This window comes from Myotis yumanensis, unplaced genomic scaffold, assembly GCF_028538775.1.
Source record: "Myotis yumanensis isolate MYYU_CA2020_CCGP unplaced genomic scaffold, mMyoYum1.0.hap1 SCAF_15, whole genome shotgun sequence".
Taxonomy (NCBI): domain Eukaryota; kingdom Metazoa; phylum Chordata; class Mammalia; order Chiroptera; family Vespertilionidae; genus Myotis; species Myotis yumanensis.
Genome location: NW_027223766.1, coordinates 24,203,924 through 24,221,791, shown reverse-complemented (window position 1 = coordinate 24,221,791; position 17,868 = coordinate 24,203,924). Strand labels below are relative to the sequence as shown.

The 17,868-nt window shown below is 39.2% G+C and overlaps 1 protein-coding gene across 1 annotated transcript in view; it reads right to left on the bottom strand.

Moving 5' to 3' along the window:
• The window catches only part of TOX (thymocyte selection associated high mobility group box), a 296,399-nt gene that overhangs the window by 111,776 nt on the left and 166,755 nt on the right, over window positions 1-17,868 (bottom strand). Inside the window, exon 3 of the mRNA XM_070392145.1 lies at window positions 16,337-16,579. Within this exon, the coding sequence (XP_070248246.1) occupies window positions 16,337-16,579 (243 nt within the window). The remainder of the gene's footprint in view (window positions 1-16,336; window positions 16,580-17,868) is intronic.

Genomic DNA, 17,868 nt, shown 5'->3' with positions numbered 1-17,868 from the left:
CATTTATTAGGACATATTCAGCTTTGTGTGGAGACAAGGAGTCAAGAAAGGAAGCAAGAACCACGAAGTGCCCATTCCTTAGGGTCATGCAGAATGTCAAAAGGAAATTCGGCCTGGGCGCTGAAGATTTCTCGCCGTCTCTGAAAGACGTGCAAACTACATTTAATTTTCAAAAAATTATTAGTACATTAAGTGATACAAAATGACTAGGTTTGAAATTGGATTACTAATCTATTGATATTAACAGTGAAATAAGAATTAAATCACTTAAAAGTTCATAAACAACTTCAAACAATACCAAGTCCTATTCCAAGCTAGATAGAAATGGATAGGGTCCAAATTTCATAAACAATTCTTTAGGACATAAATCTATATGACCATTTTCCAAGCCCAGATTGTTGCCTATAGTTAAGGAATGTTTTCAAGAAGAACATTCGAGTTCATCTGGTATTAAGACCCAGATAAATTGACTTGTCAGACTCTTTCAGTTACACTCCCAATATCTCTAATTACTCCAAAATGAATGCTAATTTCACCACATGACAAGCATGCTTTCTCCAACTAGATGGGTGGAAACAGATGTTGGAAAGAAAAATAAGTTTCTAAACTCTTTTCTGACCCTCTCTATATATTTTGTAAACACTTATGCAAATTATTTGCTAATCTGCCAGATCTTATCAGAACTTTTTAACCTGAAATTTTTATAATTGTTTTTCAAAATTAGGTCACTAAATACTTCTTGAAATCTCTGAAAGAAGTTATGTGTTTAGATTTCAAAGCCATTTTACTAGATACATTTTTATCTTAATGTTTATACTTCAAAAGTATGTTGTAAGCCAAATCAATCATGTAGCTTTCATTATTATGATGTTATGTTATCTACACTCCCCCCTCCCCAATATTATCATTCTGGGGAAGTATAATCAGATACCTTGGGGTGGGGGATAAGAGATCCGTGTCATTCCCGTGGCACCTAATTTTTCCTCTCTGCTGCATTAGAGAACGCTGTGGCCTGACACCATCGGAGGCATCTGGCCTGGGAACCATAGCTGCCCCTGGTTTAGTAACTTCCTAAGTGAAGGCGCGATATAAATGTGATTACCAGTGAGATCATTCCTGTGGCTGATACATCAATCTCCCTGGTATCCCAAGCATTTCTGTGTGCTCTCTTGGGATTGTTCTGACTTAGTGCTTTACTAAATTGAGGTTTTCAGGACTGAAATTTAGGACAAAGGGGCAAGGAAAAATTATATTTTAATCATAAATCAGCATTGTGTGGTATGTGTGTGTGTGTGTGTGTGTGTGTGCATGTGTGTATACAAACACACCTACCAAAATCTTCCACCGGCTCCAATGATATCCCTGTTTTATTAAGATACTAGAGGCCCAATACATGAAATTCGTGCACCGGTAGGGTCTCTAGGCCTGGCCGGCAATCAGGGCCGATCAGTGGGGTGACCGGCAGGGCGATTGCGGGGGAAGGGAAGGCCCGCTGGCACTAGCCTTGGCTGGCCTGGAGCCTACGGACTCAGGGAAGCTCCTGCATTGGGTGTCTGCCCCCTGGTGGTCAGTGAGCATCATAGCGACTGGTTGTTCTGCCAGTTGTTCCACTGTTTGGTAGATTTGCATATTAGGTCTTTATTATATAGGGTGAAGTGTGAACATTCCTGGAGTCTTCAATCTCTTAAGGACTTTAATCTATCAGACACAATAGTTGATATCTATGCATTCTTTCAACAACTACCACGTGAGTGCCCGCCCACCATGACTTCTCTTCTAGATGCTCATGATACAGCAGGGATTAGAGAGCCAAGGTTTCTCCCTCTTACAGAGTGAGAGGCAGTGGGAGGGAGATAACCAAATAATTAAATAAACTAGACAATTCAGAGAATGACAACACTGATATTTACTCATTTCTTTCTATGCACTTTACAGTGTTAACTCATTTGATAAAACATGACAATGTGATGGGGGTGAGCGATGAGCACAGTGCCAGTTTAGGCCAGCATTTTAGAGAAGTGATACTTGAGCTGAGAACTGACTGAAGATCTGAGGCAAGAGTATCAACAGTGCAAAGATCATTGGGCGGGAGGAGGGTGACAAAAAACTAGTATGACTATAGCTCATTGGGGGCAGAATAGCATGAGTATCCTATTCATTGACTTGTGTGAATAATGTATTATGGAGGGACAAGAGTTAGGAGAGGAGGCATTAGGATACCATTACTATAATCCAAGGGAAGATGGCACTTTGAACTATGGTGGGAGCGGTGAAGTAAAACACTATGTGGGTAGTTGCCAAATAATACAAGGTATCCCAAAAAAGTATACACACTTTAACAGCTGATAGCTCAATTTAAAAAATGAAATGTATTTTAATAAACACTCTCTTTGTAATTATTCAAAGTGTATATGTCCATTTTGGGGGACATCCTATATATTTTAGAGGCAATTCAGTCAAGATATGTTTGGAGTAAGGGAAAAAGATGAACCAAGAATGAATCCTAGGTTTTGGGTTGAGCATCTGGTATGGGCAGTGATTCAGTTCACATAACAGACACTCAGTGAAACTCCTCACTCCAAAAACATCTCCCCCACTTCTCCTTGTCAATAATCAATCATTTCTTGAGATCCTATTCAAACGTCACCTCTATTAAGCAGCTTGCCCTGATCCCTCATGCCGTTTTATAACTCTGTTATAGTTAAATACTGTCCTTTGCAATGCTGCATGCCTTTTTAAGTACACAACTCATTTTACTACACACTTGAGGGCAAGAACTAGTCCCGTAAAAATTTTGCTTCCTCACCATCAACATGCAGCTAAGTTCCAGTTTCTCTGGATGGTCCCAGTTTTAGGCCTAATCATTATTTGTTACCTGCTTCCCTCTCAAAATTGTATTGGTTTGAATGATAAATTATGTAGTAATCCTAAATTAGCAGATGCCCGGTACCACCTAACTATTGTAAGACTAAAGGTCTGTGCATATGAATGCAACACAAAAAGGAAAAATTGGGGTTCCACTGTGGAATCTGCCAGATTCCCTGGAGCCCTAAGGGAAGAGTCCTCTGATACAGAATCCAACCAAAGCGTGAAGGTGCGCAGTACTGCAGAAATCTAAGCTCCATGTACAAGTAGGCAATGAAATGCAGAATGATGAGTTGTAGATATTCGAAGACCATAGTGCCTTAGACATCTTGCTTTTTTATGTACCTATGCATTTTTGGTATTGTAATTATGTGATTTTCCACTGACATATGAAGTTGCAAAAGATGTAAGAAGGAGGGATTTCCAAATTCCACTGTATGTGTTAGAGTTGTTCTCACCTCTATATTTTTATACTAAGCAGAAGTGGGGAGGGTTTGAAATAAAACTCCCTGGTAACTGTCAACAGGATTACTGTCTGGAATACTCATTCGAGCATTCTCAAGGCAAAGAACCCATGACCAGGTTTATTTCTTGTCAAACATTTGTTTGTTTTCCCCTGGCCATAACCCTAATCACTTTCTCAGCACAAACATGTTATGCCTGAGTGGCATCTTCTTCACAACTTGGACCAAGAACCCTTTGGGCAAGATTATTCCTTCCTGGGTAGAGGGCAGCCCTGTATTCACGCAGGTGCTTATCCAATAGACTATAATAAGGAGAAGCTACTATTTTATGCATCATACAGTTGTCATCGAGGTGCCTGAGGAAACCCTTTTGTGATGCGCGATTCAGAGTTACGTGCATTTGTCTCCCAATAGATATTTGATAGGTTGTCATTAGCAATATATTTTCCCCTACATTTTGAGAGATTGCCCAGGGAGATTTAATTCTCAATTTCTCCTTTTTCTGGCCTCTGTAGGCAGCTACGCATTGGCGTCGTTTCTTTTATGTTTACTTTGCTTGTGTTTTTTAATTTCACATCATATGGTCATTAGATGATAAGGGAAGATATGAGACACTGTTGAGCTCCCCCTCCTTGCTGTTGAGCTCTTCATTGGCAAGAAGCAGCTTCTGGATCTCACACATGGAGGTGCCTGATCCACAGCCACAGCCCATGTCAGTTGGCCCAACTGTATGCCTTTCACCCTTAACACCAAAGCTTTCAATGGCAAGTTCGATGAGAACTTCAGAGGAACTCAAACTCTGCACTAGTCATCATGCTGTTTAAGCCATAGAGAATAAGAATCTATTACCTTTTTAACTGAAAAAAAAAAAGGCCAAAATTGTAAGTGAATACAGATAAGAAAGCATCTGTTGCAAATTATTTTAGTAACATATAGTACAAAAACTTGATTTGTTTTTTTTTAATAAAACCTTTCTGAAAATAAGAAAATTGCAATATTAAGGTACATTCAAGGAAAATTGGCATTTATTACCTGTTTATTGTGTATTTATTGTGGATGAGAGCCTCTGATGATTGGCTTACTTGTACTACCTCATTTAACCCTCATTACAAGAAGAGGAAATACCACATACTAACCATTATCTCCATTTCACAAATGGGGAAATGGCTGAAGTACCCCGAGCCAGGTTCTGCCGCCAAGGAGGGCCCACCTTTCTAATCACTGGATGGTAATGGGAACTTGGACTCAGTGAGGTCACGTTTGGGATTCTCTGGACTCAGACATCCCTGATTTCAAAATTCTTTCCATCGCACCAGTGAGACATACCAGTATTGTCACGATATCATTTAAATTGCCTTGTGCTCTGTGAAGTAGCTCTTTGCTATCTCCTGTTTCAAGGACTATTTCTCCTAAATTTTAGCTTATGTCATCTAACACTCAGGTGCCATTGAACCGTGTATTGACTCCTCCAAATAGGCAAAGATGATGTGTCCCTTCCGATAGCTGTGGAGACCATGCATCAAAGCACCCTGGTTCATTTCCCTACCCTGGTAGATCCATCCTAGGCCAGACCCTGTCTGGGAGACCCTACGGAGGCAGTTGAATGTCTGGGTTAACTCAGACTGTGAATCATCGAAAATCTCACTAAGGCAGACAGGTTCAAACCCAATAGCTCCTCCTCTGAGATAACTAAGCACAGCCTTTGCACGTAAGGTAACTTTCCCATTAGTTTCTGGCCCCACGAGGGGATCTCCATAGTACTGCTCTCAGGCACGGGACATTCCGCAGGCTGGGTGAGAAGAACAGGACCCTGACATGGAGAGTTTTGAAAGTCACACTCTGGCCCTTCCATCCTTCATGCACTAGCTTCTTAGTCACACTCCAGGGTTTATCAGGGAGGGCTCTGAGCTCATGGGAGGGGGCTCTGAGAACACTGCTTTTGTGACCTCTAACCCTAACCCCAGCCGTCTACCTGTCTGACCTGCCTCTGAGTCCTCAGTCCCTCCTGGGCAAGATAAGGACAATGCCACCCTCCCCTGATGTGATTATGGAGGAACCTGTATGTGCCTGGGACCTGGCGAGAGTAGGTGTTCAGTAAATGCCAGCGTGGCCGTTCTTTGAACCTCCCATGGAGCATGGACATTAATAACTAGAAGAGGAATGACAGGCAATGTAAGGAAAACCCAGCCGAGCAGCTGTGGGGCCTCAATGGATAATAAAAGAGGTGACATGAAGCACACTGTATGGTTTTGCTTGAGGGCTTCAGGGGTGTAGACTCATTTAATCCTTATCACTAACAAGGGAGGTGAGAGATGAGAGCTGAGAGAGTGAGGCACAGAGAGGTGAAATCACTTGCCCACAGTGTCATGTAGCCAGTGAGGAGTGAGGGTTTAGGCAGGGTCCAAGTCCAGGCTGCCTTACCCCAGAACCAGCTGGGAGCCCACCACTCACATCGCTGCTCAAGACCCCAACGCCACTGGTCAGTTTCTGCAGGTGACTACCACACTCCCTGGTCAACTGAAGGAGGGTACCCAACTTGAGAACTTGGTCTTACATGGTCTCACATTTCCACATGTTTCGTATTTGTAGTAATCCTCGTCTTCCCAAGAGAACTGTCGGCTCCTGGATTCTAACATACCATATATGTAACACTCAGCAGATCTGAGGCACAATGAAGACATCCAAAAACGCGTGATGAGTGGGGTGAAATGTACAGCAAAGGGCAGCTTCAGAGAACACAGTGTCTCCTGTTTGCCAGGAAACAAGGCCTAGCCCCACGTGCTGCTCTAATGAGGCTGCTTTGGGGAAAGCAAAAACAACTGCAGAAACAAAAAGTACCCTAGGTAGCACAGAAGCTGTTAACCAAAAGTCCCAATTTGCATCTGCCCAGTGGAGGAGTGGCATTTGCTGGCTACTGTTACTCTCAGACACAATCAACATACAGATGTGTGATTACATATGTTCATGTAGAAAAAGAGACAGAGAGATACATGAATATAGATGAGAATAGCATACTTTTATTCAATGTGAAGAATAGTTATATGGTCAAGCCTGACTATCCTCCTTTTCCTATTAATTCTTCAAGAATTGTAAGATATGTATACTGTAATAATAGAACACAATTACTTTAAATGCTAATAATTTTGTCTTTTGATAGTTGTAATAATATATCCTTTATAAATCTACCATCTCAAGAATTGAAGAGGAACTTATTTTTCATTCAGAGCATTTTTAAGTTTCATAATGTATGGAATATGGTCTTATTGCAACTTGGTAAACCATTGTTTATGTCTGCTGGTTAGCAGAGAATGTGATTAAATATGCAACACATATAAGAAACATAAAAACTTTAATAGTGTAAAAATGTTTGGGGGGTTAAATAACTTTTATTAGAAACAATCAACATTTTGATTGGGAAAAATACTCCTTAAATGTGAAAGAATATAATACTCTTAACAATGCTTAGAAAATGTAGCAAATATTGAGACAGTGTCTTGCCTATGAAAAATGGAATTGCTATCCTATATTACAAAGAGTTAGATCCTCCTGTCAAGTAGTACTTAGATTTCCCTGGGGAATTTGTATATGCCATTAAATTCTGAGAAGTTCAACTATCAATTTTGTTATTATATATTTATCAAAATGCTAAATATATTTATTAGGTGAAGGACAAAGGATCTTTTCTCTGGATTATTATGGTATTTGTGATATTTTCAGAGACCTCAAAGAGGAAAGGTGAAGCTACTATTTTTAACGGCCACATGGTTGAAGACCCTCAGCACTCTATGCCTTTTCTCCAATGGCAGAGAAAAGCGTTATGAAAGGCTAATGCAAAAAAACAAACATTGTGTTCTTGTAGGTAATGCTTGTCCACATAAGGGAACTCAGGGCTTTCAAACTGGAAAAAAATAAAATGGAAAAAAAAACCAACAAAAAACAAAACAACCACCACCCAGATCTACTCTAAAATGTTCCCGTATGCACTAGATAAGAATAGTTAATGAATAATGAAGGAAGTGGTGTCTTGAAATGAGTCTGGTTCATTGTTCTCCTGAAAAGCACTTTAGACTAATTCTCCTATGACTCCATGACTAAATGGGTTTATAATAGAACATTTTAATGTTAATAATCTATTTGCACAAACCAACCAAACAGCAAGTCAAAGATTGAATCATTTTGCAATAAAACAAGAAATAAACACTGGTCATATGGGCCAGTGTATAATAGACATTAATTATCCACATTGCTCCTCCTGCCCCAAGATGTTTCTTTAGAAGTCTTGTAATTTTACTCCATAAAAAAAGCTCTATTCAGAAAATATAAGTATTCATCTAAAAAAGATCAACTATGCATTATAATTAAATTGTCATATACATTAGCTCAAGAGTGGTATGGGTTAGGAAATAATTAGTAGTAAGTTGATTAAGTATTAAGGCTACGAGATTAGATGTAAGTTTGGGGCTCAATCTATTTATTTACATTGGAATTATTATAGCAGGCTAAATGCATTTAGACCCCATGACACATGACATAATGTATTTTTTAAAAACTGAAATACTTGTATCAATTTAGAAAACTACACAATTGCTTAGAAGTGTCAGCATAAAAAGCAATAATGATCCTGTTACTGTCTGGGGACAATATATGGGTTTCATGGGGGGACAAATGAGTTCATCTATTTGATCATAAACAGTTAATGAGCTCCTACTATGTGCCATGCTTATATAATATTAATATCAATAATTTCTACAAGAAAGCCTCGACAATGAAACCAAGTAAGCTCTCAGGGTGTCTAGGCTCACTTTTCTGTAAAGAGCTTACCAGTCAGGGCAAGGAGCAAGACACTTCCCTTCCCACAGGGAGGGCATGTCCTGAGTGTTGATGCTGAAAAGCAGAGGACAGAGAGAGCAAGGAGAGTGACACACGGGAGGTGCTCAGCTCAGGGCCTGATGTATAGTCAAGACTTGACACATGAAGTGTTCTGATTATTATGGGGGGTAGTGGGGTGCGTTTGGCACATGAGTTGGACCTAAATGAGGAGGAGAAACAAGCAAAGAGCACGGAGTTGGAGAAGGGGGAGGGAGAGGGCTGGCGGCCAGAGGCACACAGCACATGGAGCCCTCAGGTGCATGGTTTCTCTGCCGAACGGGCTTCTGTTTTAACTTGCTGCTTATCCTTCCTCCTCCCAACTCCTTTCATGCAGGTTCTGTGCTGCTTTTCTCAAACTGCCCCCTCAACACTTCAGGAAAGATTTCATTAACATTTTGGAGGTTCCAGCGAGTGACTGAAATCTCATTGCCCGGCCCGGGATTCTGTCTTATGGGCCCACTTAGAATCTGTTTACCCAAGGACCATTAGGAGGATATAACTATATTTTTCTTCCCTCTCTTTATTTGCTAAGGACTATTTAAATAATGGATACCCAAGCAGAAAAAAAGAGGACTTGAGGAATAACACCATAATGGCCTTTCCAGATGTTTGCCTTTAGGATGTGAAATGAATTACATGGAAACAAGATGGAGAATTGCTGGCTAGATACCGATACAGCAAGAAACACACCCTGGGAGTGAGCAACGGGTCAAAAAACTAAATATGTCAGTAATCGATGATGCTATTAAAGAGCCTATCATCAAGCGTCCATGTGGGGGGCGGAGAATTACTTGAAAAATTCAGAAATTAATCAGAAATTTCACGCTCTGCCTCTCCCTGTGGTCGGCACTCCTTACGATCACAAATTAAAAAAAAAGAAAAAGTTAATTTGATTGAAAAGTTGAAAAGTATGACCTTTGAGGAAAGGTTCAAAGAATTGGGGTTATTTGGGCCAGTTAAAACACAACTGTGGGGCTGACTTAGTAAATGTCAAATTCTTGAATCAACCGTTCCCGAGCATTCAGATGTCTGAAGCAGACATAGGAGACTGAAATTGCAGTAAGAGATTTTAGTTGAACTTTAATAAGGAACTTCCTGGAAGAAATCTAAATCTCTTAGTGCAATTTAGCTTAATGTTACAAGGTTAATTAAACACAAACAGGCTACCAAGGAAAGTTGTGGAATCTTGGCTCTTCGATAGAAAACCACATATCTTAAATGGTTGAAGTTTACCCCTGCCTAGAATGAAGAGACTGGATTGAGTAACTCCCCGAGTTTGCTTACAGTCTATTATGTAACTAGTTTTATAGATTTTTAACTTCTTGCATGCATGGGCGAGGCACAAATCCATAACGAACTCCAGGGTTAAAGAAAAAGTACAACGAGCCCCATATACAAAGTGAATCTTGAGTTTTTTACTTGGCATAAGAAAGGAAAAGCGTTATTTTTAAATTGGCTCCTTTCCTGAACACTATTAAGGAGAGCTGTGGTTGGGAGAAATATTTTATTACAGCACTAAAAGATAGTCCCCAAATCATTAACATACTGAGTCCATTGAACTACTTATCAATACCACATTCAAAGTAGTCCGTTTTCAGCAAAGAAAGGGCTAAAGTAGAACTTAACAACTAACCACAAACAACACTTATTTTTGGCCTTATTAGGAATTTGACATTAAAAAAACCCAACCCAAACCACACACTTTTATTATATATAGTCAAAAATAAGAACCAAAAAAAAAGCCAATTTTTTCACAGTCCTAAAGTGGTTTAGTACATTGCTCTCAGGTGCTGTAATGTTAAAAAAAAAAAAAGATAAATTGTGAAAAAAAAAAAAACAGGCTGTAATTGCTAAGCATTTGATGAATTGCGGCATAATGCTAAATAATTATTGTTCATTTTTTTTCTGTCAAAGTGGGCAAAATCATTTCTTTTTATTGCTTTCCCCCTATTTTTTTTTTAAAGAAACACACCACAGTGACATCCGATCCATTTTAAACTAATGCCTCTATTATTTCATATCTAAATGGGGCTGACGTCATCAGCTCTTGCGTGTCCTGAAAGATATTTTAGGTCCAGTCCACGGTTCCATATTTTATGCATTACATGAAATAAAGTATCCCAAGATTTTGAAAATATTTATTTTAAAAATAGCAATCAAATTGTCTGTAATCACATTTTCTGCTTGGCTTTGAAAGCTACATTATTCAATATGCCAGTGGTCCTTCCCATAATGGCAACAGATTAGAAATTCATGCTGCTCTCATACATCTGACTTCCTTGATGTAAGAGCACTCCCCCTGGACCCGGAGAACACTCCTGCTTCAGTTTTGTTCATCCCGCCCGCTACCTACTGAAGTGATGGTTGTCAAAACAGTGGAACAGTGGCCTTTGAATGCAAAGTGTGCCATGACTGAATGCAAAAAAAATGACAATAAATCTGAATACATATATTATGCTTGCTTTTGTTGCCTGGAAAAATAAGGCATTGGGGAAATAAACCCCCCAATTTTATTGCTTTTAACATCTTTTCTTTTCTTTTTTTTTCCATTTTAAACTCCAGAACTGGAAATTCGAAGCATTGAAAGAAATTGAAATCTCCTTTGTTGCCTTTTCTCGTTGTAAATTTCCTATAATGTGTCATTAGGAACCACACTCTGCAAAAAGCCCAGGTTCTAAATGAATCCTTTCTGTGAGGCCATTCTAAAACTTTGCACGGTTTTTCTTTGTATGAAAGAGCTTCTGTTGACTGCACAAAGAACAAGCAATCGCCACATATACGCCGGGCAGCGAGGCTTGGGTGACTTTATACAAGGTTGCATTTTGCCTTCCACCAATCCATGATTAACCCAGCAGTGAATGGACCAGAGCGGAGAGGAAAAGGAGAGGCTCTCGATTTCGGTTTGTAGGAACCAAAGGATTTTTTTTTCTGAAACCACGAATCGTTAACGTTGACATGTTCTTATCCTACCTTCTCCCCAAATAGCCCTGCAGTTTCCTCCTAACAACAGGAAAACACTGTTCTTTCTCACAAAGCAAAGTCACTTCTTCTTAATGGCAGAATAACATTTTCCTCCCAAAAGAAAGGTTCTATTCAATAGATTCAAATATCTTAATAACAGAATGGGCTTTGGGGGACAGGTAAAATACTGAGGAGCCAAAGTGATAGTGGGAAAAATTACTAAGGAGCTAAAGTGACAAGTTGGGTGAGTCGCGACCCTGCATCACAATTGTGTGGTCGATAGAGAATGAAACACAGGAAAATGCTAGCCCTGTGAAGGATCTCAGTGATCAACTACTCTTGTGGTTTTCCATTTTCTTAAAGCGGGGGGAGGGGTAGAATCCTTTGTTCAAGGGAACTTTTACAAGAAATGTGAACAAGTGAGATAAATAAGAGCAACGCCCTCCGACCCTGGCTGATTCCTGGCTTCCCCTGTCTCCAAGGAGCTCAGCTTGGAGCCCCTCATCTAGCCCAGCCCTGCTGCTATGGACAGGGTGCAATGCACGGCCCATGGCTACCAAGCTTATCCAAGGCAGAGCCTGGTTCTCTGGACTCTCATTCGAGTGCTCGTCTAACCGTACTCCACTCCTTGATCAGTTACCCACTGTCAATTGCCCACAAGGGAATATTGAGAAAATGGAACTTTTACATATTGGATCATGAATGGCTGTTTGAGTTGGACCTGGGAGTCAGAACTAATTGGCACTTATTCGACAGTATATACTAATAGAAATTCTACCCTGGTTTATAGCCCGAGCTGGGAAAATAGGGGCTTTAAGAAAATGGAATCTTTTTAAAGTGCCAGAAATCTAACTTCTTGCAGACTCCTGACTGACTACCAACATATGAAATGGCACAGGCAAGAACATACAGAAAGGAAGCGGGAAGGAGAGAACTGCGTGCTCTGGATGCTTTACCCTCTGTACCTGTTTATGGTAAATTTTAGAAGGCAATCTAGATATTCTACCCTGGTGACCTTTATCCGAAAGAAATTCTCACGGGCTGTATCTAGCATCAAGTGCAAGTCAGGCACTATTTTACAGATATGACCTAATTTAATGCTCATAACTTGTGAGATTAAATATCTTATTATCCCAATTTTATAGACGAGGAAACTGAGGCACAAGAACGTTATATAAATTGCCGAATGTCATACAGCTGGCAAGTGACAGTGCCAGGATTTGAACTGAGGCAGTCTGACCCAGAGATGTCAATTTTAATTATAATAATATGTAAGGACACTCAGTAAAAGTAGAGAGGCTTCTTTGGTTAACAGCAGGCTCATTGCTGTCTTTTTTTTTTTTTTTTTTGATAGGTCTGAAGAAGATTGAGGATTAAAGTATAAATAACTCTTTTGGAAAATCTTCCCTCTCATGCATTTTAACTTCTCTAAAAGAGTCATACAAGCTTGCCTTTCATATTTTATTTAACAAACTTATATAATATTTCCTATGTGCAACTACTAGTCTAAGCAATTCTGACTCATTTACCCCCATGAGGTAAGGATTATTACTATCCTTGTTTCAGACAAGGGAGCTGGGGTATTTGCTGGCGGAGCCACTGAGTAAGTCACTTAATCACTGTGATCCTCCATTTTCCATTTGTGAAACTGGGGTAATAATACTCATTCAGATATTGATTTCTCATACAGAATACGTTTTTATGTCTAGTATATTAAACATTTGTAGGAAATGCTTAAACTAAGTGAAATTGAATCACTTATATTACCACTGGGGGCAAGGGCAAGAAATTTATCTTTAAAACAAAAATCTCAGAAGAAAACATTATATGTAATAATTTATCTTTAAAATAAAATCACAGAAAAGATTATATTATACATATAATTACATTATAAAAGTAATAACATATAGGACATATAATGATGCATATATGTTATAAACATTATAATAACCCCTAAAATATATAGAATATCTAAGTGAGAACTACAATATTTGACCCACCTATGTGAAAATACTAACACAAAGATGCAAGCACTATACTAACAGCAAATAGTTCAGCTTTAATAACACTGAAGAGCTTTTGGAAAATAACATTGGAAAGAGTTGCTCATATATATATATATATATCTGCATCTCCACTTAAGGTGGTTTATATTCACTGGATTTTCAAACTTACAGCAAGTTCATTACATAGGATCTGCAAGTGTTAGCTTTCCTCATTGTTCCCATGTTGTAGGTGGCCTTGGGAGAGGAACTCAGGAAAAGCACTATAATTTCTAGGTGGGCAGCATTTGCATCCTGATTTCTGTAGACATTATTTCCTTGTCTCTATGAGCACTGACCTAAATTGTGCACTATTCATATATTTCAACAATTGGCAAACAGATCAATAGTTGGTTGTTAAACTCTGTGATCACATTAGCAATGAACAAATTGCTACAGAAAGAGTTTTTGGCCATATGTTACAAAGAAGTGTGAAGAGAACATTTTATAGTCCTAAATTTCTTTTCAAAGAAAATAATCCCTCAGTGCCTTTTAAATGTAAAATACGATGATATGAAAGGTTATTCATCTTTAGATCCATATAGAGTTGGGAATGACGTGAAAACAGCTTAGCAGCCCATCTTTCTTTTCACACTGTCACCACTCTGTGCACCTCCTCAACACCTCCAGCCTGGCTATGACAACAGGCTCCTCAGACTTTCCACACCTGCAGTTTCTTACCACTGCTATCCATCCAGGGAGGCGCCAAAAATGTTTTCCGACAACACCACCCTGACTGAAAACAGCCAGTGAGTTTTTAGAATCCATCATATCAAGCCCACAGACCTCTGATTGGTTTTTGAAGTCTTTGGTCAAATCTCTCAACTTAAAATATCTAACCTGCTTTCCAATATGTGTTTTCTCGTCTCTTTACTTGTCCAAATCAAAACCATCTTTTAAACCTTGACTACAGTCTTACCTTTTCCACTAAGTTTTGTAAACTCCCAGACCAGATTACTGTAATCCAGCGGTTCTCAACCTGTGGGTCGCAACCCCTTTGGGGGTCGAACGACCCTTACACAGGGGTCGCCTAAGACCATCGGAAAACACATATATAATTACATATTGTTTTTGTGATTAATCACTGTTCAATTTGTAACGATGAAATTGGGGGTCACCACAACATGAGGAACTGTATTAAAGGGTCGCGGCATTAGGAAGGTTGAGAACCACTGGTGTAGGCCAATAACGGCCCCTCTGCCTTGTGTTAAATGTTCCAAGGGAAATACCATAACTACAGGAAAATACCTAAGCTCGGTTTTGAGCATTCAGTTGGGTGGCGACAGCATAAAGAAATGTTGGATGAGCTGAAGCTCCTGAGAGGTTAAGAGGAAAGCACAGTGGAGGAAGGGTCTGGAAAGTGGTGTGTTTCACAGGTGTGACTAGCTCCAGTCCTGAGCACCATTTGAGAATGGAGTGATTGCCAAGGATGGCAAATCTGGGACAATCCCAGATGCATATTTACTAAAGTTGTACAAGTGTTTCTTAAAGAGTAAATGGTGTATGGAGAAGGTCTAGGAATGCTAAGTAGGTAAGTTATAGAAAGGAAAAGTTTGGGCACTTAAACTATATGTTTGAATATCTCATTATCCCTCCTACGGCCAACTTCATTAGCACTATGAGGAAGGAGCACAGCGGACAAAACTGATATTTTATACACTGTATGCACTCCTCTTCAGTGAATGTGGGTTCCTATAAAGGCATGATCTGGGTGCCTACTGACTCATGAACTGGGTCTGAAGACTTAGCCTCAAAGAACAGCCTGTGATTGTTCAAGGTGACTGCTTTGAAGTACATTATTCAGACTTACACATTTAGCATGTTTGTTAAAAATTCATTCTCTACTTTATTAAGTCATAGTTAATAGTCTCAAGGTAAATCTAGACAGGCAAATATAACATGAAACACTGGGACAATACAGCTGAGTTTCCCACCACTGCTAGTACTGCGGATGGGTTCTTCCCTCTTGGCCAACCAGCTACCTGCCCATCCTTAGAAATCTTACACTATTATGGCGTTAGACTCTGGGCTCCATTCCCTAAAAACACCTCTGTGGGGTTTCTTTCAACTCTACTTCACACACAGGAAAACCTTCTTGTGAAATCATTCAAGTTTATATATCTCCAAATGACTTAGGTAAGTTGATCATATGAAACATTTTTTTTAATCAGAAACAACATAATACGAAGAAGTTAATAAATGTGTTCATTGTGAATATGACAGCATTGTTCAGCGATTTGCAAAAATACAATAGAGTTAGTTAGACTGGTAAGTGATTGAAGAACGGAAATGAAAGAACGCTAACTCAAAGTCATTGTTAACCCTGGAGAGAGTTTTATGATGTGGTAAAAAGCTCTGCCCTTAGCCATATGCCACTGAAGAGATTTTTCAGCACTTATGATATAGACAGAGAAATTAAGTTTTATATGCCATAAAAATCAGAAGGAAGGATTATATGATAAAGTCAGGGATGTTCATCAAAAATACAGATCCCGGGACTCTGGGAATTTAATCTGTGCTAGTTTGCTGGATGATACCCATTCCCACTAAATTTGAGAAACATAGAACATTAGAAGATCCTGAATCCAACAGGCCCGATACACTGAAACACATCGATGGGGATACATTTTGATTGTAAGAATTATACCTCCAAAATAAAAATGAAAATACTTCTGTTGCTTCCATATTAAATAAATTTGTGGAATGTGAGTGTGGAAAATAGGGTCGAAAGGAAGTTTAATAGCAGTTCCTGTTCAGATGGGAAGCCCTGCTCAGGGGAGGAATCCTGCACTGGATGAGAGATAGCACCTTTTAAGATAACTTTTTATCTGAAAGCCAGTAAGATGGTTAGACTTTATAAGAGAACAGTCAGTGTCAAAGAGTATTTAGTACTTTGGGTTATAAATATGCATAATCAAACATGTCATAAATTGATTTTGCCTAGACTTAAATCTAAAATGGAAAAGTGCTTCAGGATTTCACAGGACTTCTGGAGAACATCTTCCGTAGCTTTAAACCTATTTCTAGTTTCAGAATGCCGCGTTATTACAGTGCAGAGCTTCTCGCATTAAATTCTACTTGTCCCCACCATGTCCCTTGCCCCCCACCCCCCTTAATGGGTAAACAGGTTCTTACCACGGAAATGGAGTTGGTAAGCAGTGCTCCGTCCTGTCCCAGCATGTTGGACACGGTGATTTCAGGTAGGTCCATGTTTTGTGGATGAAATGGTAGCAGGCCATTATGGTTCATTGGGTGACACAGAGAGTGGTAACCAGTTTCAACTTCATTCAGGTGCACCAGCGAGTGGTCGGGGAGGGAAGGAGGAGTGATTGGTGGGATGTTGAAGTCCTCACTTTCCAGGCTCGGACCAGGATAGGACTGCAAAGACACAGAGTGATATTACTGCCAATCATTACTTCCTTTTTCTCATTATGAACAAACTCACACACCCCCTTCAGATATTATTACTGGCAGCATTATGGATTCGGCAAAGACATTTCAAACACTCAGATTATCCTGCTGCAGTTTCCCTATTATGCACGGAAGAAAATTGCCTCAAAGGCACATCCACTTCTCATACAAGGAATGCTTCCATTAGACAGTTTTATTTTTCAAGAAACTGAACATAAACAGATTTCCAAAGTCCCATTAAATGTTTCCAGAGTTTTAATCTCGCTTAATACCTTTTTCATAAGAATTGTGGGGAAGGAAGGCAATTTATAAAGTTAATGTTTGATCCAACATGTTTCATAGGACTCCCTACTGCTCAGATCACGAGATGTAATAAAATGAATTCCAGAGGTTCTGGGGCAATTTGCTTTTGGGTTTTGAAAAGCTACATGCTCACAACTGGCAAAAGGCAAGTAATTAGTAAGGAAACAACTTAAGCAATGTGGCATAAGTGTGGTTGCATAGAAAGTTTGAGATATGAAAAAAATTTCACTAAAAATGATTTTTATCACAAGAATTATATCATTAAAGTAAACATAAAGTTAGTTCTTTTTATTTCTGACTATTCAACTTATAAAAGTTAATGTTTAGTTTTCATAAATAATATTGCAGTCACTTAAATTCAGCCCAACCAATTCTGAAAGGCAAAATTAACACAAGTTTCTTATAATACTAATTTAGAAATAAAAGTCAATCAGTGAAATAAATAACAACATAGGTAGGACTTTTTCACATCGAAAATAACTTTAGAAAAAGAGGAAGGGAGGGAGCAAAAAAGGAAGGAAAGATGACATGAAGAAACCCCTGCCTAAAAATGGAACATGGCAAATACTGAAAATCTGAGAAAGAACTGAATAATAAAATATTGCTATCAATTAACGTCAAGACACAGTGATATTGAGCAGGTATCCTGGTATGAAAGGAAACAATTTTGGTCCAGATAATTTTTTGCAAAGCCTGTCTTTCAAATTAAGCGAGTCTTCACAGTGTTTGAGTGCCTGGGTAACAAGGACTCGTTTGTCTCACAGCACAGCGCCTGCTGAAGTGTGCAAGATTTGAAATGAGCAGGCAGAGGGTAGGAGCCAAAGAAAGTAGTGTAAGGTATTCATTGGGTGTTCAGCCAATACGCTTCATGCTCCTGTGTCCAAGAGCCTGGGGTTATTTTTTCCAGATGGCGTCTATTTGTCTAACAGAAAGAAAATCTTCAAGTTGCACTT